The 27,515-nt window shown below is 42.6% G+C and overlaps 3 protein-coding genes across 3 annotated transcripts; 2 read left to right on the top strand and 1 right to left on the bottom strand.

Annotated features, from left to right (window-relative positions):
- The first annotated feature begins 1,251 nt into the window (after positions 1-1,251).
- LOC117966365 (E3 ubiquitin-protein ligase MARCHF2) lies at positions 1,252-10,876 on the top strand. The gene is made up of 5 exons (XM_034912301.2): positions 1,252-1,508; positions 4,447-4,682; positions 5,215-5,410; positions 5,637-5,846; positions 6,527-10,876. Exons 2-5 carry the CDS (start codon positions 4,507-4,509, stop codon positions 6,683-6,685), a joined length of 741 nt encoding a protein of 246 aa, XP_034768192.1. The 5' UTR covers positions 1,252-1,508; positions 4,447-4,506; the 3' UTR covers positions 6,686-10,876.
- A 290-nt stretch (positions 10,877-11,166) lies between these two features.
- On the bottom strand, positions 11,167-16,901 carry LOC117966366 (ras-related protein Rab-11B-like). Its single transcript, XM_034912302.2, has 5 exons — positions 16,561-16,901; positions 13,784-13,979; positions 13,231-13,424; positions 12,996-13,076; positions 11,167-12,777 (listed from the first exon to the last, which is right to left on the bottom strand). Exons 1-5 carry the CDS (start codon positions 16,598-16,600, stop codon positions 12,632-12,634), a joined length of 657 nt encoding a protein of 218 aa, XP_034768193.2. The 5' UTR covers positions 16,601-16,901; the 3' UTR covers positions 11,167-12,631.
- A 1,272-nt stretch (positions 16,902-18,173) lies between these two features.
- LOC117431904 (heterogeneous nuclear ribonucleoprotein M-like) lies at positions 18,174-27,388 on the top strand. Its single transcript, XM_034912299.2, has 16 exons — positions 18,174-18,372; positions 19,325-19,506; positions 22,259-22,311; positions 23,042-23,049; positions 23,137-23,230; positions 23,567-23,779; positions 23,906-24,059; positions 24,339-24,388; positions 24,483-24,546; positions 24,708-24,830; positions 25,066-25,107; positions 25,458-25,535; positions 25,631-25,729; positions 25,842-26,413; positions 26,626-26,677; positions 26,961-27,388. The coding sequence occupies exons 1-16, from the start codon at positions 18,323-18,325 to the stop codon at positions 27,122-27,124; spliced, it is 1,998 nt and encodes a 665-aa protein (XP_034768190.1). The 5' UTR covers positions 18,174-18,322; the 3' UTR covers positions 27,125-27,388.
- The last annotated feature ends 127 nt before the right edge of the window (positions 27,389-27,515 follow it).

Genomic DNA, 27,515 nt, shown 5'->3' with positions numbered 1-27,515 from the left:
GGTCTTTTGTCATACATAAAATAATAATTAACTGACCTAAAATGGGAACAAATTTTTACAAAAGAGGGTTGGCATAACAAAAAAGATGTACATATTCATGATACTTGATGTCAATATATATTTGATCCTTCTTGCATTGGGTGATGTTTAACTTTCCACCAAGCATGTTAAATATTAGGCTTGGCAGTCTGGTGGTTAAAGAAAAGGGCTTGCTCCCAGGAGGCTTCCAGTTCAACTCCCAGCTTAGCCACTGACTCAGTGTGTTAACCTGAGCAAACCGCTTAACCTCCTTGTGCTCCGTCTTAGTTCACGCCTTAGTCTCTGTAAGTTGCTTTGGTTAAAAGTGTCTTCTAAATGACTAATTCATAATTAGTACCTGTTACTGAAACAACAGCATCCCTCTGAGCATGCTAGGTAAGGCAATAGAGACAATGTAAACTACAGTATGATTACATGCTGTGTCAAAGTTGTCCAGTAGGGTGCATTGTTTTACCAGGTTCCAAATGTAGACGCGGACCCAGAGGCAGCTGCTGACGTTTTGCTGCTGTGGAAAACGCACCCATACACAAACACACAGAGTTCAGTTCATAGTCTGTTTGTTCCGTTGTTTCAAGGGAGTACAATGTCTTTATGCACCGAGACTTACACGTCGACTGAAGTCAACACTGCACATCCAAAACAACCCTAGCAAAGCGAGGACCACACCTGCCAGCGTGCTTAAAAAACAGAACTGTTTTTAACAATCACAGTTGACTCAGCCCAGTCCCCCTGTGTGTTGCTTGTTAATGTGGCATATTAATGGGTCCTGGCGTGTTACTGTTGTATTTTGTGTGTGTGTGTGTGAATTGATTAGCTAGTTTGATCCCAAACCTACAGCTGCACTGTCACCTGTTATAACCTTGGCACTACAGCGACTCCCCGCCCAACACATTTTCCGTCACCCTGTTGCACTTTAATGACCACGAATAACATACAAGTCCCACAATAACGGCGGTAAATCAGGACATGTTAGACTGTCCGTCGTCATCATGGGACCCTTAAAGAGAACTACCGTACAATATACAAAATGCAGCGTCACAGCTGCAAACCGGGTCGTAGACAGTGTAAGAGCGGGGCTCAGGTGGGCGGGACTCCTGCGTCCTTTCCTCCAATCTGCTGGGCTGGGTGACGCGTCAGTTCTGCCTTTCCTGGTTTTTTATTGGTCGTTTCAACTCCAAAGCTCCGCGGACCTCTTAAATTCAGCAAGTCAAATACTAGCACTGCCGAACGTATCTAGCGTCAAATCAAGCGGCAGCTTACGGAGATTGCGTATCATGTTTCACTGTTGAAAAAAAAAAAAAAGGCAGAAGGAGGTTGTTGTTGTTTGGTGACAGGGAGAAGAAAAACGAGAAAGAGACACGATGCTGGTGAAACGGAAATAATATATTTATCTGTACACCTATTGGAGAACCTGTACAGAGTGGTTATAAATGTGCTTTTAATCTGCTGGAGATGGAAAAGGGGACAGCGTAAGTATCCTTTGCCATTTTTTAAAAAAAAAAAACAAAATCGTTTCGCCTGGCTGTGTAGCTATTTATTATAGCCATTAGATGTGTGTGGTTGTGATATACATACAAACAAGTATTCTGACATTGCAACGCTTTGACGACAAATCTAGTGACGCTTTAAGGATGGATAATTTATAATATTGCGTGACGCGGTGTACTTCGCTGTTGGCCTGCTTTTGTGTTTTGCTCTGTTCTGTTCCATGTCGATGGGAAATGATAGCTGGCGGTCAGTTTCTTGTCGGGTCTACAGTTTTTTTTTATTTCTCCGCCTTCCCCTGGTACATTTCAAGTCACCCCGAATTCAGGCAGGTTGGCACACCCGACACTAGCCCGTGCCAGCTCCTCTGGCTTGGTACGCCTTATACCCACCAAGTCTCCATCATTTTGGGGGAAATTTCTGATCTCGATTTTTTTTTTTGTATGTTTGTTTGTTTTCTCGAGATTCACAATGTATTGTAATTACATTATTTGAAATAAACACCTATTATGTTTTATATTTTTCAAACTTAATCTTTATATAATATATATATATATATATATATATGCACTGCCCTGCCCTTGTCATCAGTGTGATTTTTCGTTTAGACGTTTTGTTTTAGTTTTGTTTTTTCAGTCTTTTTCCAGTATAAAGACAAATTCAAAGTACCCGTGCCAAATGCTTACGTTTAACTAGCAAATTACAATAGGCAGCAGTGCTCTATAATGTTTTGAACAGTCGGTTGGCAGCAAGTGGGCTATATTTGATAATAACCGACCGTCCCCACAGATTTCAACATGCTATTTGTGCAGTTCTACGTTATCACTTTAGTTCTCTATTTCTTTGGTCAGGAATGCTGTAATTTGTGGCTACCATAGAGAATGTGGTGTTTTCATTTCAACCCATCAGATCGGTTTAATGTCTTTACCATGTCAAAAAGGAACTGGGCATGCCCAAGGGCAAGGCATCTGGATCAGGGATGGAAATAAGACTCCCATTGCATAGCGGTTTGAGCCATTCCTGGTTTTACTAGGAGTCCAATAAGAAACACCTGAGCTTGTTACCCATACACCTATACACTGGGATGAAGCAAGCTCGTACTAAAACCTAAAATGGGTCTAACTGCTATGCATTAGGAGTCTTATTCCACCCACCCCCTCCTGGGTGCACAGAAACGTGTCATGGTATTAAGGCATTTTGACTGTTTGTGGCAGTTTGTCAAAGACACCCCATTACAGAAAGTGTGCCTTCAGATTACAAGCTTAGTTTTCAACCTCATAAATATCATTTCTATAGGTCTTCCCTGTAAATTACAGTATAACAAATGCTTATTTTATTGTGGGAGGTTGTGGCTTGCTGGTATTTTAGTAAAGCCTTCTACAGATAGCACCAGTACAGCAGCAAGCAGGTTGTTACAGTGTTGGAGAATATTGTTAACGGCTTCGTTTCCACATTAATGCGACATTGCATCTTTACTGTGTGAAGTTTGAACGATGTCTCTGTTAGCTTGGTATGTGTTGCCTGATGAATGGTGTTCAAGACCACAGGAGTTCTGTCAAGACCAGCAGGACTCCTGGAGCTGTATCCAGGTGATGCTGGGTTTGGAAGACGCCCGGGTGCTAGCGTGCTCTGTGGAGCTCCAGCCTTTCTCCTGCCCCTGCGCTTCCTAATGAAGTTTTCCACTCGGATGAAGCTCTACTCATCAGTGCTGTTTGAGAGTAACAGTGCGTGAAAAGGGATATGTTGACGTGGATATTTATGCACCACATGGCTGCAGTTAAACTGCTTGGTGACGCATGTTGCTTGGTTTTCACTTTCTGCCTTGCCTGGTTGAGATATTATGAACCTCACCCTGCACCTTCGGGTGCATTTAAAACCACACGTTGGGTGAGCACCAATTACAACTTTACTACATGAAATTAAGGAGTCTAGTTTTTATAGGCTTTCTAATTATGTTGAATGGCTGCTTCACAGGCTAAGGTGTAGGGTTTTTGTTTTTAAATGGTCTCAAATATTTTCCCTTTAACTGTTGCCCGGTCTCAAGACTAAAACATGTTCAATCATGTTTTTGCTATATCTTGAGATCCACTAATGGAATTGTGAAGAAACTCTGGAGACAGACTTTGCCTCAAGTACATGGTGTCCTGCACTGGCTGTTTTTGCCTGCCCAACGATGGGGCCACAGTGTCGGCCAGTGGCTTCGCTGGTATTTTAAAACCACAGACTTGCTCCAAACCCTTGGCTTTCAGCACTGGATCATGTGGCTTAACTTCCTGCTGGTTGAGAAACCGCCTGCAGTTTGCCAATACTGTGTGTTCATGCTACTTGGATAAATACTCATGTAGGTTTTTCCTACAAATGTGTCATAATCTGCTGGCAGTTGTACAGATGATGCTGTTACTCAAGAGCCAAATGTCTGAGGATTGCTGACAGATGTTGTAGTTGGAAATTACTGTGTGTGTGTGCCAGCTTCAAATGCAATCAAAAGTGATTGATTTTATTTAAAAAATATAAAAAAGAAATTCACGATGAATTTATTTTCATGTATTAGTTTTAAATGGACACCCACTGTCGACCGCAGAGTTTTAAATCCATTTGATATTAATTTTAGCATGCCTTTTGACCTCCATTATTACCCTTTCCAAGACCGTGACGTACTGTAAGGAATTCTCTACAAAGTACCAGGAAACAGAGCTAGGGCCCTTTCCCGGATCTCTAAGCCGAACCAGCCCATCCTTTTTCCTGCAGGGTCATGTGTGTGTTTAGAAGGCACTGGCAGCTCTTTCGGAATCTGGTTTTGATTTAAACAAGTCTTAAAAAAACACACAACCACAGTGGGATTTTTCTTTAACTGCTGTTAAGCGTGCACGCATTTACTGTACAAGCGGCGGACTCTCTGACTGTTCGTGTTTTGAATGACAGGACCTGCCTGACCAGTGGAGCCTGTCTCTAGAGGGAACACTGCTACCTCCTCGGAGTGCCATGACCACAGGAGAGTGCTGCCATCTGCCCGGCTCGCTGTGTGACTGCACTGGCAACGCGGCACTGTCCAAAACCGTGGAGGAGTCCGACATCCGAAGGGCGCAGTACGTCACACAGGTCACTGCCAAGGACGGCAGGCTCCTGTCCACAGTCATCAAAGCGCTGGGGACACAAAGGTCAGCCACTTCAATATGCTTTAAGAACGTAAAATACAACATACTGAATAAAAAAGCAAGCAAACTGCTAACTTTACTATTTTTGCATCAAGGTGCACGAAACAGGGATTTACTGGCAGGTTGTATCAGGTCATCCAAACGGTCAGTTTCCTCCTCGTGATTCTTGAGTCGCTCTCAAATGTATTTTAAGAAGAAATCGTTTCGACAGCCGCTCGATTCCTTGTGTCTCCTAAAGGGTTAAGGTCACTACGTTAGCTTCCTGTGAAGCCGAGCAGTGATTTCAAAACACTGCTCCTCGCTTAGACATCTAGTCATGGTTATGCCTGTTTGTGTGAGTTCCTTATTCCCTGTAAACCGGCTCGCACGTCAAGCAGATGATGATCTCTTGGTAATTCCAAGAACTCTATTTACAAACCCACAGTGCCAGGGCTTTTAGGGTTCAAGCTCCTTCACTCTGTGTTCTTGCATGCAGCAATCTGTCTTCTCTTGCCTGTTTCCTGAACTGCACTCTCAACCTGTTCTGTCCCTGCAGCGACGGGCCCATTTGCCGAATCTGCCATGAGGGGGGCAGTGGGGAAGGGCTGCTCTCCCCATGCGATTGCACTGGGACCCTGGGCACTGTCCACAAGAGCTGCCTGGAGAAGTGGCTCTCCTCCTCCAACACCAGCTACTGTGAGCTGTGCCACACAGAGTTCACTGTGGAGAGGAGGCCCAGGCCCCTGACCGAGGTAACAAAGGTCAATGCTCACTTTTAGCTGTGTGTGTCCCAAGTTCTCTGATGATGATTATTATTATTAATTTTTTTTCCATTTTTTTGTCTAATTCTTTCTGATTTAAATGTCAATAGAAGTTATACAGAAGGTGTGTGTAATATATAGTATATATAAGTATCGCCGCCCTGAGCAATTCTCACGAATGGCTGCAGCTGACCGCTCTGTCTCCTTGCTCTCACAGTGGCTACGAGACCCCGGCCCACGCAACGAGAAGAGGACGCTGTTCTGTGACATGGTGTGCTTCCTCTTCATCACCCCGCTGGCTGCCATCTCGGGCTGGCTGTGTCTGCGGGGTGCCCAGGACCACCTCCAGTTCAACAGTCGGCTGGAGGCCGTGGGGCTCATCGCGCTCACCATTGCACTTTTCACCATCTACGTCCTCTGGACTCTGGTGAGTGTAGCGGTGTGGTAACGTTGCATTCAAGCGGCGGGAATAGCAGAGGCGGACGACTGCAGTTCAGAGCTTTTCGCATGCTTTTATTAAATCACAAAAGATTTTAACAGACAAAATACAAATCAAAAAAGGCACCCAAGCAAAGCTGTCACAACCTGCTGATCCCAGTCTTCTCACTGAACTAAACACTCCACAACAAAGGAGCTGGCTCTTTAGAAGCATGTGGCTCAGCTTGATTGAGCTTCATTTAAGCTCCAGACGCATTCTGCACATGGATTTGGCAGGGATGGGATTGTAACCCCATCCCTGCCAAACTTCAATTTGAAATGTATATAGGCAAAAAGAAACAACATTTACTTTTTTTATTACTAACCGGAACGGCTCTAAATAAAATAAAATCCCTTTTCATAATCTGAATATACTAAAATAGTTAATCTGCCGCCTGGAAATAACCAAGAAGTTTGAAGACTAACTTGTGTTGTGACTGCATCCTAGGTTCAATGCAAACTTGATTAGCCATCAGAAATGGATCAGACTGCTGTGCAATCGAAATCTTATTTCTATACCCGTGACTGCTGTAGTAAATCTGAGAGAGAAGGATCACATCAGCTTTAACTTTGTCTGTTTTCCTTGTAGTTGCTGTATACTGTATTCTTCCGTTTTATCGTCTTCCCCAGGTTTCATTCCGCTATCACTGTCAGCTGTATACGGAATGGAGGCGAACCAATCAGAAGGTCTGCCTGATGATTCCTGACGCCAAGGGCGCACACTCTACCCAGCAGTCCTTGCTCTCTGCCAAGCTGATGAAGAAGACGGCTGACGAGACCATCGTATGAAGCCCCCCGGGTGGGAGTGGGGAAGAGGAGGCGTTGGGCTGAGCAGAATGGACTTGATCCTCATCATGCCTCACACGCCAACTCAAGTTTAAAAAAAAAAAAAAAAAAATTTAACTATAAACACTAACCTTCCTCCAAAATTGCATTTCCCTTTGAACAAAGCCAACAAAATCTGAAGTGTTTTCATGACCCCTTCCTGTTGGTCGGCACAGATCTTCCAAACATTGGGTTAATCCCGCCTACAGGTTTCCCAGTAAAGATGGGGTCGGATCGCTTTGATGGCATCTACCAGTATAGATGGCATACGTAATCTTTACCTAAAATATATATATAGTTTTTGTTTTGTTCAACGCAGCCTGCTTCATGTAACGTTCTTTTTTGATAACCAATTGCAACAAATGACTCTTTACATGCGTTCAAGGCCTTCCATTTGGGTGGCAACAGTTGGCACTGGATCTCCTGCCCAGTCTTGGGAGGCTTGGCTGTTCTCCTCCAGGTCTGCTGGATGAACAGGGTAAAGTGACACGAGATGGAGAACGTTGTCCGGCCAGCCTGAGTCGGTGGTGGCTTTTACATGATCGAAGTGGAGGACGGAGGTTTGTGACGAGTCTGACCTGTTTGAAGTGTAAAAGTGATTTCTCCTTTCTCCTACACCTCCATGGTTGCCGGGAGTGACTTATCGTCCCGTGGAGGGTGCAATAAACATTTAGAGTACTGTCCTTCTCGTTCTTGTGGTGTGAAATGGACACACAAACCCACGGTTTTGCATGCATGCACATAAGATTGTTTGTTTGTTTGTTTGTAGGGAAGAAAACATGTTTCTTAAATCCAATTTAAAAAAAAAAAAAATTATAATTTAAAGACCCAAGCCATGCAACTTCCAAAAAAAAAACAAAAAAAAAAAACTGTGCTATATTTGAAAGGAGAGGCTCTGGAGACCAGGTTCCTGTGCTTTCAGTGCAACAGGGTCAGTGTGACTGGACACTTGGGAAGAATTATTTTTAACCAACACTAAGGTGCTACAGTTATGTATACTTAATCTTTTTTGAAGAAAAACCATGCAGAAATGCACTTGCATAAGATTAGGTCAATTTTTATTTCAGTATAGTATGTATGTGTAAATTGCTCGTCTGTGCATCCTATAATTTGGGGTGATTTTTAAGTGTACTTTAAATCCATGTTGATGTTCAGCAAGTATCTTCTAATCCACATCGGTTCGCATGTGAAGGTGTGCCACAGACGCGAGTCGGGGACAGTGTGGCATTAATGCTCTCTGTGGATCTGAGTGCAAGTAGCCCAGTGGGTACTGGGCTGCAGTGCAGCTGTGCTGTGTGGCACTGGAACACGTGTTCCGTCAGGGGTACGGATCCTTCTAATGCCACCTGCACTGGTAACCAATAGAATTGCATTCTTACCACAGGGAATTAAATCAAAAGCATTAGGATAGATCCAGCACGGTTTTGTAGTATCTTTTTTCATTACAATAATTGGAGCAGCATGGAGGTTTGAACTATGTTGCATAGCCTACCTTGCAACCTATAGACAGTAAATGTGGACTGAACAAAAATACTAATTGGGGACCGTTTGTAAGGAACTAGTTTTTTTGTAATGCTCCATATCTCTCATTTCATCATTTTTATAATTTGACAATGATGCACTTAATTGATGAAGGCTAAATGATTCCATTAATCTTGCCTGTTGTGCTCTGTCATTCGCTATAGGGGTCTCTTGTGCAATTTTCATTAGCTTCCTTACCTATAGCCCCCTTTAGGTATATGAAATTAGATTGTTACAACTCTTTGTACAGACATGCACACTGTTAGCGAATACCCTTAAGATGAAACCCAGCGAACTACCTTCAAAATTGAAAACTACCAAAGCTTTAATTCCGGGGCAATAGGAGGGATCGGAAAAAATCTTACTCCCTAAAAGTGTTTTGAATCGCGAGCTCCAATCTGGGAAACTAGGGGATAAAAGAACTCTTGCTTACAATCATGTGTTTTTTTAGTGTTACTTTTCATTTGTTTTTGTTTTGTTGTGGAGATGTCAAGCCCCTAGTGTAAGCTGGTGTTGCGTACCCTTTTGTATTAGTAGACCTCATCTTGAAGTTTATTTTGTGTAGTAGAATAGAAATGGCCTTGTAGCACTTTGCCTTTGTCTCCCGTCCTTTACCAAAATGTTGTGGTCACCAGCAAGCTAGCTGAAACTGCTATGCAAGCAAAAAAAAAAAAATATATATATATGTATGTAGTATTTGTAGCAAAGAAATTCCTATTCCCTCCCCAATTCCTCCATGCTCCCAAACACCTGCGTGTATCTTTACTGGTGTCAGCAGCCTCAAGCCTGCGGATGATTGTGCAATCGTACTGACTGAGAAATGCTGCCTGAAATTATTTTTATTGTTTAAAGGCCTGTTTTTAGTAATGGCACCCAAAGCAAAGAGCAGGGTGTGATAGATCTGCACTGTTAAAGAGGTGGTTTTGGTACTATTTTAATGATCTGTGGAAAATAAAGAAGGAAACCATGCACATGGATTTGAAAGGTTGTGTACGATGCAGTCGTTGGAGACGGTCATTTTCAGGGGTCGGCACCGTGTCGCGGCATAATCTTGGCTACGGACAAACAAAACTGAGTTCTACACAATTCCGTGCGTGTTGGACTGCCATGGACATGGATAACTCTTGCCACCGTCATGCGTGTCCATGTACGGACAAGTTGCCGACCCCTGGTCTTTTAAGGCATTTCTTTAAGCACTTGTTTTGTATAGATATTTTTCCGAGTCGGTTAAATATCGTGCCAAAGCCTGAACCCCCGTGAAATAAAAATATATTTATGTGGCACTTTGAACAAAAAAATGTTAAAACCTCTATATACCATAGATAGTGTTTTAATTGTATTGTAAGAAATGGTTCTCTCCTTGAATGGATCACGTCCATAGTAATCGTTCTACCAGCTGGCATAGAGTTAACTGCTCCAGTGCCAACTGATTTTAAAACTGCCTCCTATTGCTACCCGGGGGTGGATGGTTATAGGCAATTATACTACTAGTGTTTGTAAAATAAATTAATTAATTAATAAATACATGCATTTAAAAAATCTAATTTCTGGTTTTAATTTGTTTAATCATTTCTACATATTCTACAGAATATTTAAAGCATTCTATGTTTTTTGGTTTTTTCTTTGTTTTTTTTCATTATTCATATGCTTGAATTTCAATGCCTTTTCATAGATGGCTCTCTATTACAACCACTAAAGGGGCTTCGTGGAGAGCTGGTCCCTCGCAGAGCAGAATCTTCAATAAAACTCTGCTCTCTCTAATCCCTTCCATCTTTGTTTTGAAAACGCTGATGGAGATGATTAGCCCATGTTGGTTCCTTTCTGAACATATTTAAATTGCAGAGCTTTTCACTGTGCAATGTGAGAATCAATTTGTAATCTGTGACCAGACACAGATGACCCCCTCTATTAATCTTCTTATGAGTGGATAGGGTGGGGGCAAGGGTGCGTATTAGTACCAAAACAGTCCAGCACCCGTTTTTTGCTCCCCTGCTGTACAGTTATTGCTGGGCTCCGAGTTTAGGGTTGCCTGAGGGTACTCGGTCCTGTATGCCAGCAGGAGTGCGGTGGAGCGAGATCGCCTGATCCACGTCCCTGTCTTGACTAGTTAATAAACCCCTCTGTGTTCTACATGCATGTTACCAGTTTCTGCTTCAAGTTTCTTGCAGAAGGATGAGGAGTGGAGAGACTGTAGAATTATTTACTGTGCATCTGTTCCTGTTTGGCACAGGTTTTTTGTTTTTTTTTCTAATCTTTTTGAGGCATTGGAAAGGGATATGCCAAGTTGTATTAGTGTACACAGGTATAAAAGCAGGTTGGTGTAGTATGTTTGAAGCAGCTCTTTTGGCTGTTGCACTAATTGGATGGTTTTCAGACCCTGTTGCCGCTATAACCTTCTGCACTTGTAATCTTTCTAAAGTAGAGAAAGTGAAACCTGGCTGATAATTGCCCTCGTGAGCTCTGACTGACGAAGGAATGCACGATTATAGTTTCCTTGCCTCTGCTGCACGAGTGGTTTTCTCTCCAGCAAGCGCTGGCCCCCGGGGGTGGGTTTGCTCAGCTGCATCACGCTGTAAATACATTGTTTTTGCAGTGCGGTTTTATTTACAGTGAAATAAATGGCGTCTGTAAGAAGCTGTGTCATTCTCTGTTTTTTTTGTTCTCTCTTTTGAATTATTTTCTCAACCATACATTCTGTTTTAATAAATGTGTCATCTTACTCGCTGCCTAGAAAGTGGGTGTAACAAATTCATGATATTTTACCTTTCAGAAGAAACTTAATAAAAAAATAAAAAAAATGCTGTACGATATATTTCTGTATGATGCATTGTAAAAGCATGGCAAGGACGATGCGTATTGCACATAGCATCTTTACACATGCAAAGCCAGGCAGGATTATTTGTGACAGAAACACAGCAGCCAGGTAAGTTTTTAAACAATGTTTATTACTGGCTTTGTTTGTTCACCTCTATCAGGAGAGAGCAGTGCTCGTTTGAGTAGATCTAGACGCTTCGTTAAACCGGGATTCCCTCCGATGGAGTAAGAGTGCTTCTTCGTTAGTTTCAATTAGTGCTGGGTTCAGAGCGCTCTTAACACAAGGTCCCAGCAGTTCACTGTGATTACCCACTAGTGTGTGCTAACGCACCATCAACAGAATGTACTCTATTAAAATAGTCTAAATAGGGACGCCATTAAAATCTTGATTTTAGAAGTTATATTACACACTTTTTGTTTTGTATTTAATCTTGATTTCAAGAAGACTTTTTCAATTTTACCACCATACTATACTGCTTGTAAGTTTGCTGTTTTATTGCTTAGCTGGAGTCGGTATTAAAGCCCATTTTATACCCAGTTTTGAACCGGGGGTTCGTGTCTGCATTCCAGTCCTTTAAGAGAACCAGAGCATGCAAGAAAAAACAGTTAAGAGTAAATATGCATTTTAAATGTAAAAACTTACAAATATTTGCAGACTTTTAACCTAAAAGGTTGAGCATGTTGGTTTTGGTTATGTTATCATGTGACTAGTCTTGCTGTGTTCACCGCGTACATCCAACTGTAAAAAAACAATAACGTGTACAGGTTTTCTACACCTGAATATTGATCAAATAGTGCTTAATAAGGGGGTCAACAAATTGCCCATTACTAAACTAATATGGCGTCTATATTGAACTGTATTAAAATCTGTTTAGATCAATAAAATAGACCCTACTATGTCTTTCTGAGCATCTCGGAGCTCAGGTGGCACAACTTTTTTTCTATATTTGTTTCACTTGACAAAGCCCTAAACTGTCTCCTCACCTTACTGTGCACTGGTTAATAATAACATGCTACCTATAATAAATTCTTAGCAGTGGCTGGGAGGAGCACTACCATTTTCACTAGGGGGCGAAAAGAGGGAATCAATTTAAAATGCAAACCTACACAGCAAGAGGCGCAAGCCATCCATGCTTTCCTAACCCTCTTTGTGGTTACAGAACACCACAACAGTTCATTCAAATCGCCCTTCTTGCTTCACTGCAGTGCTGCACCCCTATCTTCGTGCCTTGGCATCACAGGAATTGCGTGTAGCCTAAGCGGTCTCAGCTTGTCACAGTCTGGGCTACTCTAGATGATGTTACAAGGAGTGCCTACTAGTGGGGGTTCAGAGAAACTGCAGGTGTCGTTTCACACGTGTGGTGGACCTCACAGCTGCTCTAGGCACTGTAGACTGTATTAACTTCCCCCAAGTGTAGATATAGGGGCTAACAACAGAAGGCAGAACATAGATCTATAAAATGAAGTAACGGGACAACATTGAAAAAGTACATGAACAGAAAAACTCCAGTGAAATCACAGGGAATACGGGACAGCAGCACGAACAGCACGAAGCGGAGGGGGAGGGGGAGGGGGTCACAGGTTCTGGCAGCACTGCAGTTTGTTGGGTCTCTGGCTGTCTGTGGTGGGCGGAACGCTGATGTCCACCACGTTGTTGCCAGGAGACTCGTCGTGCGCCGATCGGTCAGTGATCTGCTTCTGCGATACAATCCGGTAAATCTCTGTGGAGGAGAGCAGAGCGTTTGAGATTCACTGGCTGTGGGGCCCAGCGAGTCAGTACCAGTAGAACTGGGCTGTGACACAAGAACACTGTGGGGATCAGAACTTAAGCTTGCAATCTGATCAACAAAGTCACTGGTTTTGTTAGTTCGGTGGAAGCTGACACTGTTTTTTGGGTGAAAGTGAACAGCAGCCGGTTGCATTAATTCAGAACGCTTACCTGTCAGGATATTTTTGAACGCCTCCTCCACATTGGTCGAGTCCAGGGCAGAGGTTTCAATAAATGATAAAGTATTCTTTTCTGTAGAGAGATATAGAGAAAGCATTGTAAATGAACATGAAACCTGACCAGCTTCTCAGTAACCTTATCCTCCATGCCCCCCCCACCCAAATGTCTGTTCCCCACAGGCACCCATGTACCTCCAGGGAAACGCCTCTAGCCCTGGTGCCCGTACCTGCAAAGGCGCGGGCCTCGTCGGTGGGCACAGCCCTCAGGTGCCGCAGGTCGCTCTTGTTGCCCACCAGCATGATGACGATGTTGTTGTCTGCGTGGTCCCGCAGCTCTTTCAGCCAGCGCTCCACGTTCTCGTAGGTCAGGTGTTTGGCGATGTCATAGACCAGCAGAGCGCCCACCGCACCCCGGTAGTACCTGACAGAGAAAGGGTGGGTGAGACACACTCGGGGTATTCCGAGCTCACCGTCTGCCAACAACAACACGACAGGAAATCGTGCTGAAACTAGTGACACACAACCCGAAAAAATCAGTTCTGGCTTTGTTACATGTGCACTTAGGTAGCGTCCTTAAACAAACATTCAACAGCTAATTGTGTGTAACAAAACTAAACTAAATTCTCGTTTTTAAAAAATGCAGATCTTTAAAACTTAAAAAGTATAACTTGATGCTGCAATTTATTCAGTAAGTGGCTCCTAAAATAAAAAGCAGCTCTTTTTGACACACATGCCATGAAGCGCTCAATGCCCCTCTCCTTGCAGCCCTGCCACACTCACGCCGATGTGATGGCTCGGTAGCGCTCCTGCCCGGCTGTGTCCCAGATCTGAGCCTTTATCGTCTTGCCATCCACCTGGATGCTGCGGGTGGCGAACTCCACCCCGATGGTGCTCTTACTCTCCAGGTTGAACTCGTTGCGTGTGAATCGGGAAAGCAGGTTACTCTTTCCCACCCCGGAGTCACCGATCAGGACCACTGCAACCAAAACATACAGGAGTCAAAAACCACCGCATGAGAAGCACCCGTCCTGACCAAGACCAAACTGACAAGCTCAGTGTGACTCTGAACCAACTTCTGAACAGGGCGTGCGTGGATGTCTATGTAGTGCCAGGGGATGATGGAAAGAAACCATCTTCCCCTCGCTTTGGTCATTCTCAACTGTCCTGCAAATGTTGTTATAGAAACCTACCCCCTCATTTCTCTACTCTCATCCTCACCTCTCCAGCTGTTTCCTTTTTAATCTCTGAACAAAGAAAAGTTTTTTGGTCAGAAAAGGATCATCAAATGTTTTGTCAGTTGAGAAGAGGAAAGGAAACTGAACTCATATTAGCTTTTTCTTTTCTGTTTAGGATCGTCTCAGGACACATCTGACCTAATTAGTGGGACTAATTAAGCTGACAGTAACACAATTAAGCTGAAATGATTCATCAGTGCATGAGGACTGTCTGTGATTCAGACCACCAGCACTGAACAATGGACTAATTCATTACAGAGCATTCAGGACCAGATCCACGTGTCTGGTGTCTAACTGGTGATGCTATAAGGTGGGTAAAAATCAACATTTTGTGGTGGTTTATTTCAACTTACCTTATGTGTAAAATATCAGTCAGAAATAATCGATACCTGGTTTATTATGATCGATATTCATTTGTTAAAACAATCAATAGTTTCCAGAATACCTTTCCACCCTAAAAGCCACTCACAGAAACCAGAATTTCAGTTTTTGCTGCACAATACACATACTACTAGTTGGCCTATTTACAACTACAGGGTAGGAAATAAGACTCCTGTTGCATAGCAGGTTGTCCCATTCCAGGCTTGATTAGCCCCAGTGTAGAGGTAACAAGATCAGGTGTGTCTTATTAAACTCCTAGTAAAACCAGGAATGGATCAAACTGCTCTGCATTCGGAGTCGTAGTTCCATCCCTGCACGAGTAAAGAATATGCATGTAGTATTTATAAACTACAGCTGTGGTCAAAGGTTTTGTATCGCCTAGAATTTTAGCATTGAGACTTAATTTAAAAAAAAAACTACATGAACATAATTTAGATCTTTTATTTAACATCATGTAATCAAAGAAACTACAAAATGATATCTCCCAGAAGCAATAATAGTAGTAGAGTATTTCAGGTTTCACTTAGACATGTCCCATTTTCCATTAAGTATATGGATAACTATGAAGCGATATGTAATTCAATATGTTAACGTAACATTATTCAGCAGGTTTCATTCGACTTTATGAAGCAAAATAATACTATAGGGCGATGCTAAACGTTTGGCCAGAGCTGTAGACTGCCCCGCTCGGAGCCTGTAACGTACAGTAAAGCATGCTGCTGTAGCTTTAAGTGGGGTTTTGGAGGAAGTGGGGTTGTGTTCTGGGCGGCCCGGTGTCACACTGCAGGGAGCAGATAGCCGGGTCAGCAGGAAATCTGAATCAGCAGCTTTGGGTCTCTTTCCTTCCCTGCTCTCTGGGGGCTTCAATAAACACACTGCTGGACTCAGCGGGCTGGTGTGTGATCCTGACAGCAATACCTTTTATATAGCTGTGTTGTAGCATTCAGGAGCACTCAATATGCCCCCTGCAGTGTACAGCACCCTGAGCACTTCATTACTTGTAGTCTGGGAAGGACTCTATTGCACATGTGTATTCATGTCCACACTGTACAACTAAAGCACCAGTCTACTACAGTATATTCCTGGCCACATTGAGTACACCTACTTATACAGCATCAACGACATGCACCATATGTTTAAACAGCATCCTGTCATAATAGGTCTTGCGAGTAGTGTTTTGAAGGGACTGCACATTTTTGTGTGTGTGGTCAGCGCCAAAAAAACGATTACAATATTGCGCTGGCTGTCTCTCTGCGGTCCAAATTGACCATAAACACGCCGGGGAATTCATGTGGATGGGAGTGCATTTTATTCGCTGCTAACATCGACGGTGAAATACACATTCATCGCCGCTCGCACGGTTTTCCAGGCGGGGAAAGGAGCGGACTGCGCCCCATCTAGTCGTGTCTGTCCAGTTAATTGGTCAGTCATTGTGAACAATATCACGCTGTCTGCACATATTACAGTCCCAGCTCATCGCTGATTTAAATAGGACGGAGCTTTATTCGGACTGGTGTGTATCTGAATATTAATCAAATACCACCGACACAGAGAAAAATGCAATTATTTAAACAGTACGGAGTGTTACTGTTAAAAAAAATACTGTATTATTAATATATATATATATCTATATTACTGTACAGTACTGCCGTTAGCAAAACTATTACCTATTTTTTCGACGACGACAGTTAACACAGAAAACGATGACAAGGTCCAGGATTTTTTTTTTTTTTTTTATATATATTTTTTTATTAAATACGTACAGAAAGCAAATCTAAAATAAATATTTCACGATAACGAAAAGCTTTAAAAACCACAATTCCTTTAAAGCAGGCAGGCCTCGGCGTGCATTGATAATGAACAATGCCACCAGGAATAACTGAGTGGCACTAGTCAGCAAATAAAGAAAAATGTAAATATATAAAATTAAAGACGGCTTACCTTTGAACAAGAAATCGTATTCATCGTCTCGGTTACCCATATTTCCAACCGTGGCTTCCCCTCTGTGCAGAGAACAAAGGCCGATTGATTACTTGTTTTGGTCTGGCGTTGTGTCGTGTTCCTACTGTGCAATATATGTATTTTTTTTCGGAGCAAGGGTCTGTCAAATTGGACCGCTGTAAGATACACAGCCACCTTCCTGAGTCTGCAGCGAGGGGAGGAGCCCGCTACCGTGCACGCTCTGCGCGGCCAGCTCTTCACCGTACCAAATGCAAAGGGTCGGGTGCTGCAGTCACCACACACTGAGGTCAGGCGCTTCCACGTTTAACCAGTTTAGGAATTGCATTTGCAAAACATATATATATTTCCTTGGGAGAAACGGTGACAACGTGCGTTAGCGGCCGGGGTTACCACCTTTGCGGTATTTCTGGTTATACTCGTGGTATGTGTGATGTCAGGATTGGGGTGGATCCCTTACATCCATGCATCCAAAATAAAGAAATTAAGAAATGAACAGCCGATCATTAACCTGCAGACATCATTGTGTTAGTTGTAACAAGGGTGGGTCAATGACTGATAACCTCAGAGTATTATATGCAGAACTGCAATAAAGGCTCCGAGAATTCTCTGAACCCCCCACAGTAACCAGTGGACTGCTTCTGGACAGAGTGGGGTTCTGCATGGGGGGGAGGCGCGACCATTGCATAGCGGTCGTTCTTCGAAGTGAAAATGTCCCATGTTCTCCCGAGATTGCCCTAAGCGGGTGGTGATACAAGGGCATCCCAAAGCATTTGATTAACACAGGGCGGGGGCCGATCACAGAGGTGCTAACAATTAACATGCCAGACGATCTGCCAGGGGCGGCTCCAGAAATAATTCCTAGAGAGGGGACTGAGCCTGTGGGGAGTTGAGCCAAGGAGAACATTTTGCGGTTAATAAGCTCTGACAACCCAGAGCAAGCTTGTGTTTGCTTTTGTAGCAGCTGTAACTCATGCAAGTAAACTGATGTATATTAATTCTGACTGTCGTGTCTGATTCACTGATTTATCCCGAAGACGCAAACTCTCCGGACTCCGGCGCGCTTAATTTGAACCTTTTTCATGCCGGTGTCACAGCCTAATATTTACCCCCGGTTAATTATTCACCACCGTGAATTTACGGGGGTGAGAATTAGCCTAGGCAACAAATCTCTTCAATTTTTTTTTTTTTAAATAATTCATACCGAGACTATAATATTTAGTAAATTACCTGGAAATAACAGTTGGAGTTAAAAAGCATTTTTCTGAAAAAATGCAACATTGTGAAAGACAGCATTTTTGCTACCGTAGTATTTGTTTATGCTGCCAATTTCTTAGATTGCCAGAGGCTTTTCCAGTCGTGTTTTGTTGTGTTTTTATTCACTGACAACATAACTTCAACTGTTGTCTGACTAGACCGCGCAAGTAAATCAAAGCTCATGAAAAATGTGCTTTAAAACAAAAGCAGGCATTTTGCAGGAGAAGCGGGGTGCAGACAACTCCGCCTTCGTCATGCCGACGGGGACGCGGATTACCCAGCATGCTCTCTTCACTATATAATCCTTGCATCTGCGTTGAATGCCGCCATTTCACCTGGAGTGGAGTTGTGGTTTTGTTTTGTAAACAGAGGCAGCTTGTAAAAAGGCGTTACTGAGTTAAAACCTAACCAGAATACTTTGAACAAGAAACTTACTAGAATCGTGTTACTCTGTTAGGAAAGAGACGAACGAGAAAACCGCGTCAACATGTCAGCAGAAGCGCCGATTGAAAATATGATGGAGAAGCCAGGCCTGGGGTAAGTGTCTCTGCAACAAACCATTCTTTTTTTTCAAACATGTGAATTAAAAAAAAAAAAAAAATAGACTTGCCTGCAATTGACGAAGAAAATCGACACGATATGAACACGCAAGCATGAATGTACATAAACGAAACCCATTTTAAGTATTTATTCATTGTGAAGTGATACAAATCCAAATGGTATTTGCATAAATTAGATTTGTGTGGATGATAGTCCCGAGTCAAAAACCTAAAAAGTGTATCGTAGTTTTTTTTTTCCATTCTATGCAGTAGCTTGATATTATTATTATTAAGGTTTTTCCAATATGCGTAGTTTTAAAATGGAAGTAACACGTTTTTAGAGGAGGGGGTGGGCTACTTAAAATGTAGGCCTATCCTTTGTCTAGGCCGTTTAGTGGATGCGGGTGATACAAAAAAAGCGAGATTAATGTGAGAAATGATACAGATGAGGGTATACATTATTGAGCATGGAAGATTCGTCGCCTTTAGTAACGTTTTGTTAAGTTTACAAGGAATTAGCGACAGCATTTAGATGATTTTAATACGCGTGTAAACCCGCGGTTGTTTTCTTTGTTCACCGGCTGCTGGAACTCGCATGAGACTTTTAATTTCTTTCTACAGTCATTTAACTTAAAAACGCCGAAATGCGGTCAGTGTATTAACATGCGAACTTGGGTTTATATTTAAAAAATAAAATAAAATAAAATAAAAATGTCGGCCGCAAGCTGTCTTTTGTAATCGAGCTCCAGTTAATATATTACTGTTTCTTTGACAACGAAAAATGGCGTAAGTCGTAGTTGTGTGGCATTGTATTGAGAGGATCAACCAATGAAAGTTGGTATTGGACGAGTCATCGCCCCCCTCCCGTGTTCAGTAAACTACGGGCGTCCTATCTGTCGTGTGGTTTTGTTTAACGACGCAACGTTTTTGTTTTTTTACCTCCCACACAGTGAAGTGAACGGTAAGCCAAACCACGATGCAAGTCGAAAAGAAAGGCCCCTGAAGCGAGCAGGCGTCAGTCGTTTTGAACCCTACGGGGGGAACCCGTCCAACAGGAGATTCCGAGTGTTTGTCAGCAACATCCCTTTCGATGTGAAATGGCAGGCTCTGAAAGACCTGATGAAGGAGAAAGGTAATTGCCATTGTCTCGGTGGGTGGAGGGTGAGGCAGTGTGTTTCTTTTGAACCAGGTTACGTGCAGCGGAACAGCAAGGGACACTGCTGGAAAAGGAGATGTCGCTTCTCAGCCTCCAGGCCCGCAGTTTGTTGGCTTTAGTGGACTTGTAGGAGGCTGCTGCTGCGTGCGATTCTTTTGTTTTTACAAGAAGTGAACTATACCAGCAACTAAATGACCGAATCCCTGGTTGTTGGCAGATTGTGCTGTGCCTATGGTGTATCTAGACCAGTGTGGTGGAGCATGTGTTTCTTGTGAACTGCAGTCCTCTCCCCCTGTTCTGTGTTCATAATCCCTCAATTGTGCATATTCCTGGTTATTCAGAACTTAAGGAGCTTTTTGGATTTACGTTGTTGTAAAGAGATGCAGTGTTCTCCTGTATTAAACTATTGACTCAAAGGGACCGAAATGCCTGAACATTGTTTGCATGGCCTCTCACTCCAGAAAAAGGCATAAAACCAAGTTTTTTGGTTAGGAGAACACTCCATCTCCATCAGCTTGATTGTCTGTTATACATGTTACCAAGGGAGGCAAGTGGTGGAAAGTAACGTTTTCTGAAGTTGAAATGCTGCAATACAGAGATTTGTTCTTTTGAAGTAAAACGTTTTAGTCCTCTTGGCAAAGTTTGATATTTGTCTACTGTACATTTTATAATGCAATTGCTTCTTCAGAATGAGAGTATCCTCTCTCCCCACTTTGTGGTGGTCAGCTGTCTTTGCATCAGTGAGGCCGTGAGACATGTTCATGACTATGTAGCCAACAGGAGAAACTCTGAAGCCACTGAAATGTCAATAATGTGTGTTTCCTCTAGTGGCAAGAAGGGGGCGAGTGGAGAAGGGTTTTTTATTTTTTGGGGGCGGCGGTGGCATCGGACAAAGCCATTAAGACGGAGCTTTTAAACCTGGGATTGGGTTTGATATGAGCTACACCAGTTCTGTTGGTTGATATGCATTTTAATAACCTGCAATGAGGTTTGTTGGGTGGGGGGGGACACGTTAACAGGAATGTGAAATGTGTGAAACTGGTTTACTGGTACTTTGTCACCTGATTTGAGGATTTGGCATCCCTCTGTCTATACTGAACTGGTTTCCAACCACTTTTACAGCTTGACGTTCTTTTATGTAGTCTTTAAAAGTGGAACTTGGGTGTAGAGTGAAATTTAAATTTTGTAAAGGGAGGGGAAGGGGTCTGTTTTTTAGGAGGTGACAGATGAGAGCCCTTGGAACTCTGACCTAAAGAATGTGGTGTTTTTTGATCAATGTAATATGTACTAGGCTTTTTGTATTTTGTATATAGAAAAAAAAAAGCTTTAACGGCTGTCAGGTTTGTTTTATGACACTTGGCTTAACCAGCAGTCCTATGAGGGTGGTGCCTTTTGACATAACATTTAAGATCAAAATAAAAGGTGTGTTTTTTTTTTTTGTTTTTTTTTTGCGCCAGTGAGTAAGTTCCATTGGTCTTTCTAGCACAGTACTTGTCACCTTTACTGGAACTTGTGTTCTAGTTTGGTGTTCATGGACCCCATATCCCCTGATGCACATTTTTACCCGAGTTTGTCTACCTGTGTAGCTTGGAATAAAACCAGCTTTGTACGATAAATCTTGAGTGCTCAGTGGAGATATTAATTGGTCTAATCCCCTCCCCCTTAAAGTATCTGATTTTACTTCTAGCTACACTTGCATAAATGCCGTGTGGCCTTAATTGCAATATTTCTTTTTTTTTTTTTTTTTTAGGTTTAACATGGGTAGTGTTGTGCCTGCTTGAAATCACATTGCAAAGCCATATGACAAACGTTATAAAATGACCAGTTGATATCAAGGGCTGCTGCCCTGTGTATAGCAGGAATTTGTGGGGGGTACAGGTCTACAAAGAAATGGTGCTTCTTAAACTTGTCCTTGTTTCAGGTCTGGGTAATTGCTTAATTGGCTGTTAAGGCTGTTCTGGAATCCTAAAGGACGTGTTCACCTAGTTGATTGTTGGTCAAGCTATTTGCTCCTATTCTCTCCCTCACCCCCCCAAACATAATTTGGGTCTCTTTCCTCAAATTGGCATATTAAGGTTAGGTCCTTGTTCATTTTGTATTGACAGGCTGATCCTGTAGCTGGCTGCTGGGGATTGCAGCACAATCCATACATTGATAGTTTTTAAACTAGTATTGGTAGTGGTCAGCTGTACATCATGTAATCATGACTGCCCATACAGACCACCCCCATGTTGACATGGTTTTGTGACGTAAAGACTGAGTCTTCATTTATTTAAGTAATCTGGATTGATCTTGTGAAATTACAATTTTGGCTGTGATCTGTAGTCTGTAAAACCCCCTCTTTCCTTAAATCTGTTTTGCAAATGGCTTTTAAAAGGTTTAGTCTAGGTAATCCTTTTTTGCCATTAGCAGGTGGTTGCTACCTTTTTGAATTGGTATTTCATTCCTTTTAATTGAGCAGTAGTGCAGGTGGCTTCTTGGGACTTTTTCAACAAGGACAAGATAAGAAGTTTGTTTCTTTTATTTATTTTTGTCCTTAATGTACACAAGTTCTTTGTAAACCTGTACCAGAAGTGTTTGGGTAGCTGAGGTACTGTAGAAATCACTGGCCTTGCTGACTGAGCCCATGCTCACCACAACGTAAGGTTGTCGATGTTTGTTCTAAACCCCCATTGTTTTCTTGGCTTCTCTCCCTTGGTGTGTGTGTCGTCTGGATTCTGATTTGTAGTGGGTGAGGTAACATACGTGGAACACTTAATGGACGCGGAAGGCAAATCGAGGGTAAGTGAAAGAGTCGAACCTCCGTTCGAAAAGTTTGAGTTTCTCTTTTTGTTCTGTCAATGTTTGGGCTTTTCAGTAAGCTGAAACTCTTGAGGTATACTGTCCACACTTCTCTGAAATTCAACCTGAAAGGTTACGTGCCTGTTTGGGGAAACATAAAAACCTGTCCCATTTTGCAACTTGGGGGCCCCATACTCAATTGAAGATGTCCCTTAAGAACTTGGAGGCTACAGATTGTGACCATGTTGGATGCTAAATGCCCAGGATCGTTTTAGCTTTCTATAAATTGTGTCCTTGACTTGGGATTGTTAAATGGTTTCATTGTAACGTGATTTGTAAGTAGTATTCGCATACATGGCTGGTGTAGTAGTTCTGAAACTTGATTTGAAAACTTGGATTCAGTTGGAAAGTCCCATTTTATATTTAGCTTGCATGTCTTGAAGTGTGGCTGGCTTAGTACAGTTCAGAATGTGAAGACAGGTGGAGTTTGTTTGCCATAAAATGGTAGACTTATTTTTTTTGGGGAAATTGACATTAAGTCGTCCTGTTTTGTGAAATTGTTTGAAGAATTAGAGTATTCTGAAATATACATAGCATTGCACCCAGGTATGTATTAAAAAAAAAAAAAAAAAAAAAAAATTCCAAAAAATAGATTGTTTTAACAATGCAGGATGTTAACTTTTTTCTTTTTTTTTTTTTTATTCCCTAATGGATTCCTCTGCTAACAAAGGGTTGTGCGTAAGTATACTTTTAAATGCATCTGACCCCCACCCCAATTTGTTCTGGTGCTTTGACAGTAGTGATAACGCTGATTTTGTTCTACAGGGTTGTAGAGTTTAGAACTGAAGAGCTAATGAAAAAGGCGGTGGAGAAGGTCAATAAACACAACCTGAACGGACGGCCTCTTAAAGTGAAAGAGGTAAGACTTGAAAGGAGACTGTAGCTACCTGTGGCTAATTAAACTACCATGCGTCTTAATGAAGCAAGGTGACATGGAAGTAAACGAGAAATCCTAACGTGTCGGAAGGATGTTTACGTCTTGCTCGGAGGCATAAATATAAATACAAGCTTAGGTCATACCAGTTATCCAGGAGACCATGGATGCAGTTTGAGTTGTGTAGTCCAAATAAATACAATTATTTAATTTTTTGTCAGTTTTGTCCTGCATGAATATCCCTATGGACATTTTGTGAAGTGCTCTGTGTTTGCACCAAGGTGTTGCCAAATAACTGTTTTAACCTCTTTCTTTCCCCAGGACTTGGATGGAGAGTTTGCTCGCCGGGCTGTGCAGCGAGCTCCTGGTGGCCCCCCTGGTGGTATGGGGATGGGAATGGGCCCTGGTCCTGGTCCTGGTGGGCCCCCAATGGTCAACATTCCCCCTAGCCTCATGAACAACCCCAACATCCCCAGTGAGCTGCTCCATGGGCTTCAGGCTGGCAGGATTGGGAGCACCATCTTTGTTGCCAATGTAAGTAAGGGGGGGTGGGGCTGCATTTCTCTGATTCCTGAAGTGATACAATATGACCACTTTAAAATCACCGTGGGGCTTTATTGCAAGATGTGCATTGTACTGACCTGTCTCCTCTCTTCACAGTTGGACTACAAGGTGGGCTGGAAGAAGCTGAAAGAGGTGTTTGGCATGGCAGGAATTGTGGTGCGTGCGGATATCTTGGAGGACAAGGATGGGAAGAGCAGAGGGATGGGCACAGTCACCTTTGAGATGCCCATCGAAGCTGTGCAGGCAATCTGTATCCTTCATAAGAATATATTTCTGAGGGGGGGGGGGCAGGGTCATGGCAGGTGTGTATCAAGCGGGGTCAGTATTTTAAGTTCTACAGAAATAATATGAAGCATTTTCTAGTGCAAGTCTAGAGATGTAATGGCAAATTCACCCCATGTAAGAGCTTGATTTGTCAGTGAAATTGTTGCTGTGAGGCTGCAGTCAATATGGTGGAGTAAGCAATCTAGTTGTGCAGTAAATGAAATCTCCTCTTAAACAGCTTGAACTTTCCTTAACTATCTCTCAGCCATGTTCAATGGCCAGCAGCTCTTCAACAGACCCATGCATGTTAAACTGGTAAGTAGGAGTTTTTCATTCTAAACATTATAGAAAATTTAAAATACAGTAGTGTGCACTGAATCATTACAATACATTCCTTTCTCCTGTACAGGATGAAAAGTCCTTGCCAAAGGGAGGTGACTTTCCACCTCAGGAAAGAGCTCCACAGCTTCCTCGTAAGTATTGATAAATTGCATTCAGTTTCGGAAGGTATTTCTTACTTGAAACGGGATGCTGGTTTCAGCCTCTGCTAGTTTTTTTTTTTTTTTTTTTTTCCTGCTCTTATTTCATCAGTGCTCTCTTGTAAGCTAATGACTTATCCTGACTCTTCATGTAGGTGGCCTCAGTGGAATTGGGTTGGGTCTTGGACCTGGTGGACAGCCCATTGGCTCTAACCAGATGAACAGAGGAGGTGGAGGAGGTGGAATGGGCAACATGGGACCAGGGCCGGGACCTGGAGGTGAGGGCATTTGTGCTTTAAGATTGTGTTGTGGTGGTAAGGGAATACACTCCATGCAAATGTTATGGCCAGTCTATTGTGGTTTGGAAAACATGTGAAGACTTTTTTTTTTTTTTTTTTGAAGTTTTAAATTCTCAACATCTGTAGTAGCTTTTGTTTTGTAGGCTTTTTTTTTTTTTGTAAAGGAGTGTCATTTCAATGAACAAACAAATCTGATGTGGTCTCTCTTCCCCAGGTATGGATGGAATGGGCTATGGAAACATGGGCAGAATGGGAGGTAGGTGCATTTTTGATAACTTGTTCTTCTGAGGCATAGTCTGACTAGATTCAGTGAGACACAATCTGTGAAACTGCAGGATACTTCTGGACCAAACTATTAGTCTTCTATTGAGCTGAATGGAAGATGATCCTGTTCTATTGGTTAACTCCTGTGTGTTTGTTCTACTGTCACAACATTTTAAATAAGTGGATTGTTTAACCCTATTAATAGCCTAATCCTCATTAGTGGGCAGGTAGTGTTCCTTTTTTACTACATGTAACATTTGATAAAATAAATATAGAATATATATTTTGCTAGACTTGTATGTCTGTGACAACACTAAACTGGTTGTCTGTTTTGAATTCCAGGCATGGACAGCTCCTATGGCGGTGGTGGCATGAGTGGTATGGATCGTTTTGGACCATCTGGAATGGGGAGGATGAGTGGTAGGTGCCATATTGAATCATGTTATGAGCAATCTCTTTCAATTAACTTAATTGCTTTCTGGAATCATTTCCCTGACTGCTGTTCTTTATTTCAGAAATGGACCGTGGAATGGGAGGAGGCTTTGATAGAGAATTTGGCAGGACTGATATGGGCATGTCTCGTGGTTACGGAGATTCTTTTGACCGAGGAATGGGTTAGTACTGTGTGGTATCTCCACAAAATCAACTTTTCTTGATGTGCTAGTCAGAGTACCATCCTTTTTAAAATATATATTTCTCTTCCCCTACCTCCCCTTATTTTCCCAGGAGGCTCTCTGGGTATGGATCGCATGGGCTCAAGTCTGGATCGTCTGGGCTCGGGAATGGACCGGATGCCAGGGCTAGACAGAGTTGGAATGGGCATGGACAGGATGGACCGTGTCTCTGATCTGGACAGGCTTGGTTCTGGGTTAGACCGGCTGGGGCCCAGTATGGACCGCCTTGGATCTGGCCTGGACCGTATGAGCTCCAGTGCGGACCGTCTGGGCCCTGCTGGGTATGACCGTCTGGGCCCGTCCAGTTTAGAGCGAATGGGTTCTGGAATGGATTACATGGCCCCCCTGGGCATGGATAGAATGAGCTCCAGTCTTGACCGCATGGGCTCCAGCTTTGACCGTCTGGGGGCCACAGGCTTGGATCGCTACCCCAGCACTGGGCTTGACCGCATGGGTTCAAGCCTGGACCGCATGGGCTCTGCAGGTGTGGGAGCTGGGTTTGATAGGCCTGTAGAACTAGACCGCGGTGGCTTCGGCAATGCCTATACTGGTGCAGGAGTTGGAGGACCTGGGGTAGGGCCAGGAGCCAATCCCAGAAAGGGTTGCCAGATCTTTGTCCGAAATGTGAGTATAACCCTGGGTCTTGTGTGTGTTGGTTTATTTTTTTTTTTTATAATTTTCTTCATGATTTTATCCCCTGCCACATAGTATTAGAAAATTTGAGGTGGTCTTACCCTGAACTGTAATGGTTATAATAAACACTTCTGATGGATTTGAGTTTGGTGTCATTGGCTAACCCTTATATTAATTTTATTATTATTTTTTTCCCCATGCAGCTTCCTTTTGACTTTACCTGGAAAATGCTGAAGGACACCTTTAGCTCATGTGGTAAGTTTGTAGCACATTAAGCATTTATATATATATATATATATATATATATATATATATATATATATATATATATATATATATATAAAAAAAATATAACAATTTTTATAGTGGACCACAATAAATAAGCATTTGGTTATGACAGTGGGTTGAGTTGTGATATGAGATGTTAATTCATTTCACCCAGATTGCCTTTAAAATGCGTACAGGTTTGTTTAATTCTACCTGATTGTACTGTTCCTGTTCAGCGGTTAGCTTGACTTCACAGTGTTTTATGTTGCAGGCCACGTGCAGTATGCCGATATTAAAATGGAGAATGGGAAGTCGAAGGGATGTGGGGTGGTTCGCTTCGAGAATCCGGAGACCGCAGACCGGGCCTGCAGGCTGATGAACGGCACGCGGCTGAGCGGGAGGGAGATTGACGTCCGGATCGACAGGAATGCATAAACCCATATCCCTGGCAACCGGCTACCCTTCTCTCCTCGCCCCCTCCCCCCCATATTTTGGTGATTTGTGTCAGTTTAAAATATATTTTTATTTTAAACTTTATGCTTGCTTCACAATTTGTGACCAAATTATTATTTTTTTTAAACTGGTATTTTAATTGCTTTTTTTTTTTTAAATTTTCCAAAATGGATAAATTGATGCATTTTGACATCTTTGTTTCTGTAAGCAGTGGTTTGTTTTGATAATAAAATTCCCAGTCTGTCATTTTGGTGTGGATTTCTTTTAAAATGTTCAATAATTTTAAAACCACTGTTGTGCTATGGCATATGATTGGATGCAACAGTGTCATTTTAGGGTAAGAAATTTGAAAAAAAATGTGTGCACAGATTTG

This window comes from Acipenser ruthenus, chromosome 49 (genome assembly GCF_902713425.1).
Source record: "Acipenser ruthenus chromosome 49, fAciRut3.2 maternal haplotype, whole genome shotgun sequence".
Lineage (NCBI taxonomy): Eukaryota > Metazoa > Chordata > Actinopteri > Acipenseriformes > Acipenseridae > Acipenser > Acipenser ruthenus.
The sequence above is the reverse complement of the archived record's forward strand: the minus strand, read 5'-3'. Positions and strand labels throughout refer to the sequence as shown.

Bases quoted from the DNA above. Each gene is read 5' to 3' on its own strand.
- LOC117966365 (XM_034912301.2), top strand. From the start codon at position 4,507: ATGACCACAGGAGAGTGCTGCCATCTGCCCGGCTCGCTGTGTGACTGC. The intron at 5,411-5,636 runs GTAACAAAGGTC...TTGCTCTCACAG, and splicing joins GGCCCAGGCCCCTGACCGAG to TGGCTACGAGACCCCGGCCC. The intron at 5,847-6,526 runs GTGAGTGTAGCG...CGTCTTCCCCAG, and splicing joins TCTACGTCCTCTGGACTCTG to GTTTCATTCCGCTATCACTG.
- LOC117966366 (XM_034912302.2), bottom strand. From the start codon at position 16,600: ATGGGTAACCGAGACGATGAATACGATTTCTTGTTCAAAG. The intron at 13,980-16,560 runs GTAAGCCGTCTT...TTTTGGTTGCAG, and splicing joins ATACGATTTCTTGTTCAAAG to TGGTCCTGATCGGTGACTCC. The intron at 13,425-13,783 runs GTGAGTGTGGCA...TTTCTCTGTCAG, and splicing joins TACCGAGCCATCACATCGGC to GTACTACCGGGGTGCGGTGG.
- LOC117431904 (XM_034912299.2), top strand. From the start codon at position 18,323: ATGTCAGCAGAAGCGCCGATTGAAAATATGATGGAGAAGCCAGGCCTG. The intron at 18,373-19,324 runs GTAAGTGTCTCT...CCTCCCACACAG, and splicing joins ATGGAGAAGCCAGGCCTGGG to TGAAGTGAACGGTAAGCCAA. The intron at 24,547-24,707 runs GTAAGTATTGAT...CTCTTCATGTAG, and splicing joins AAGAGCTCCACAGCTTCCTC to GTGGCCTCAGTGGAATTGGG.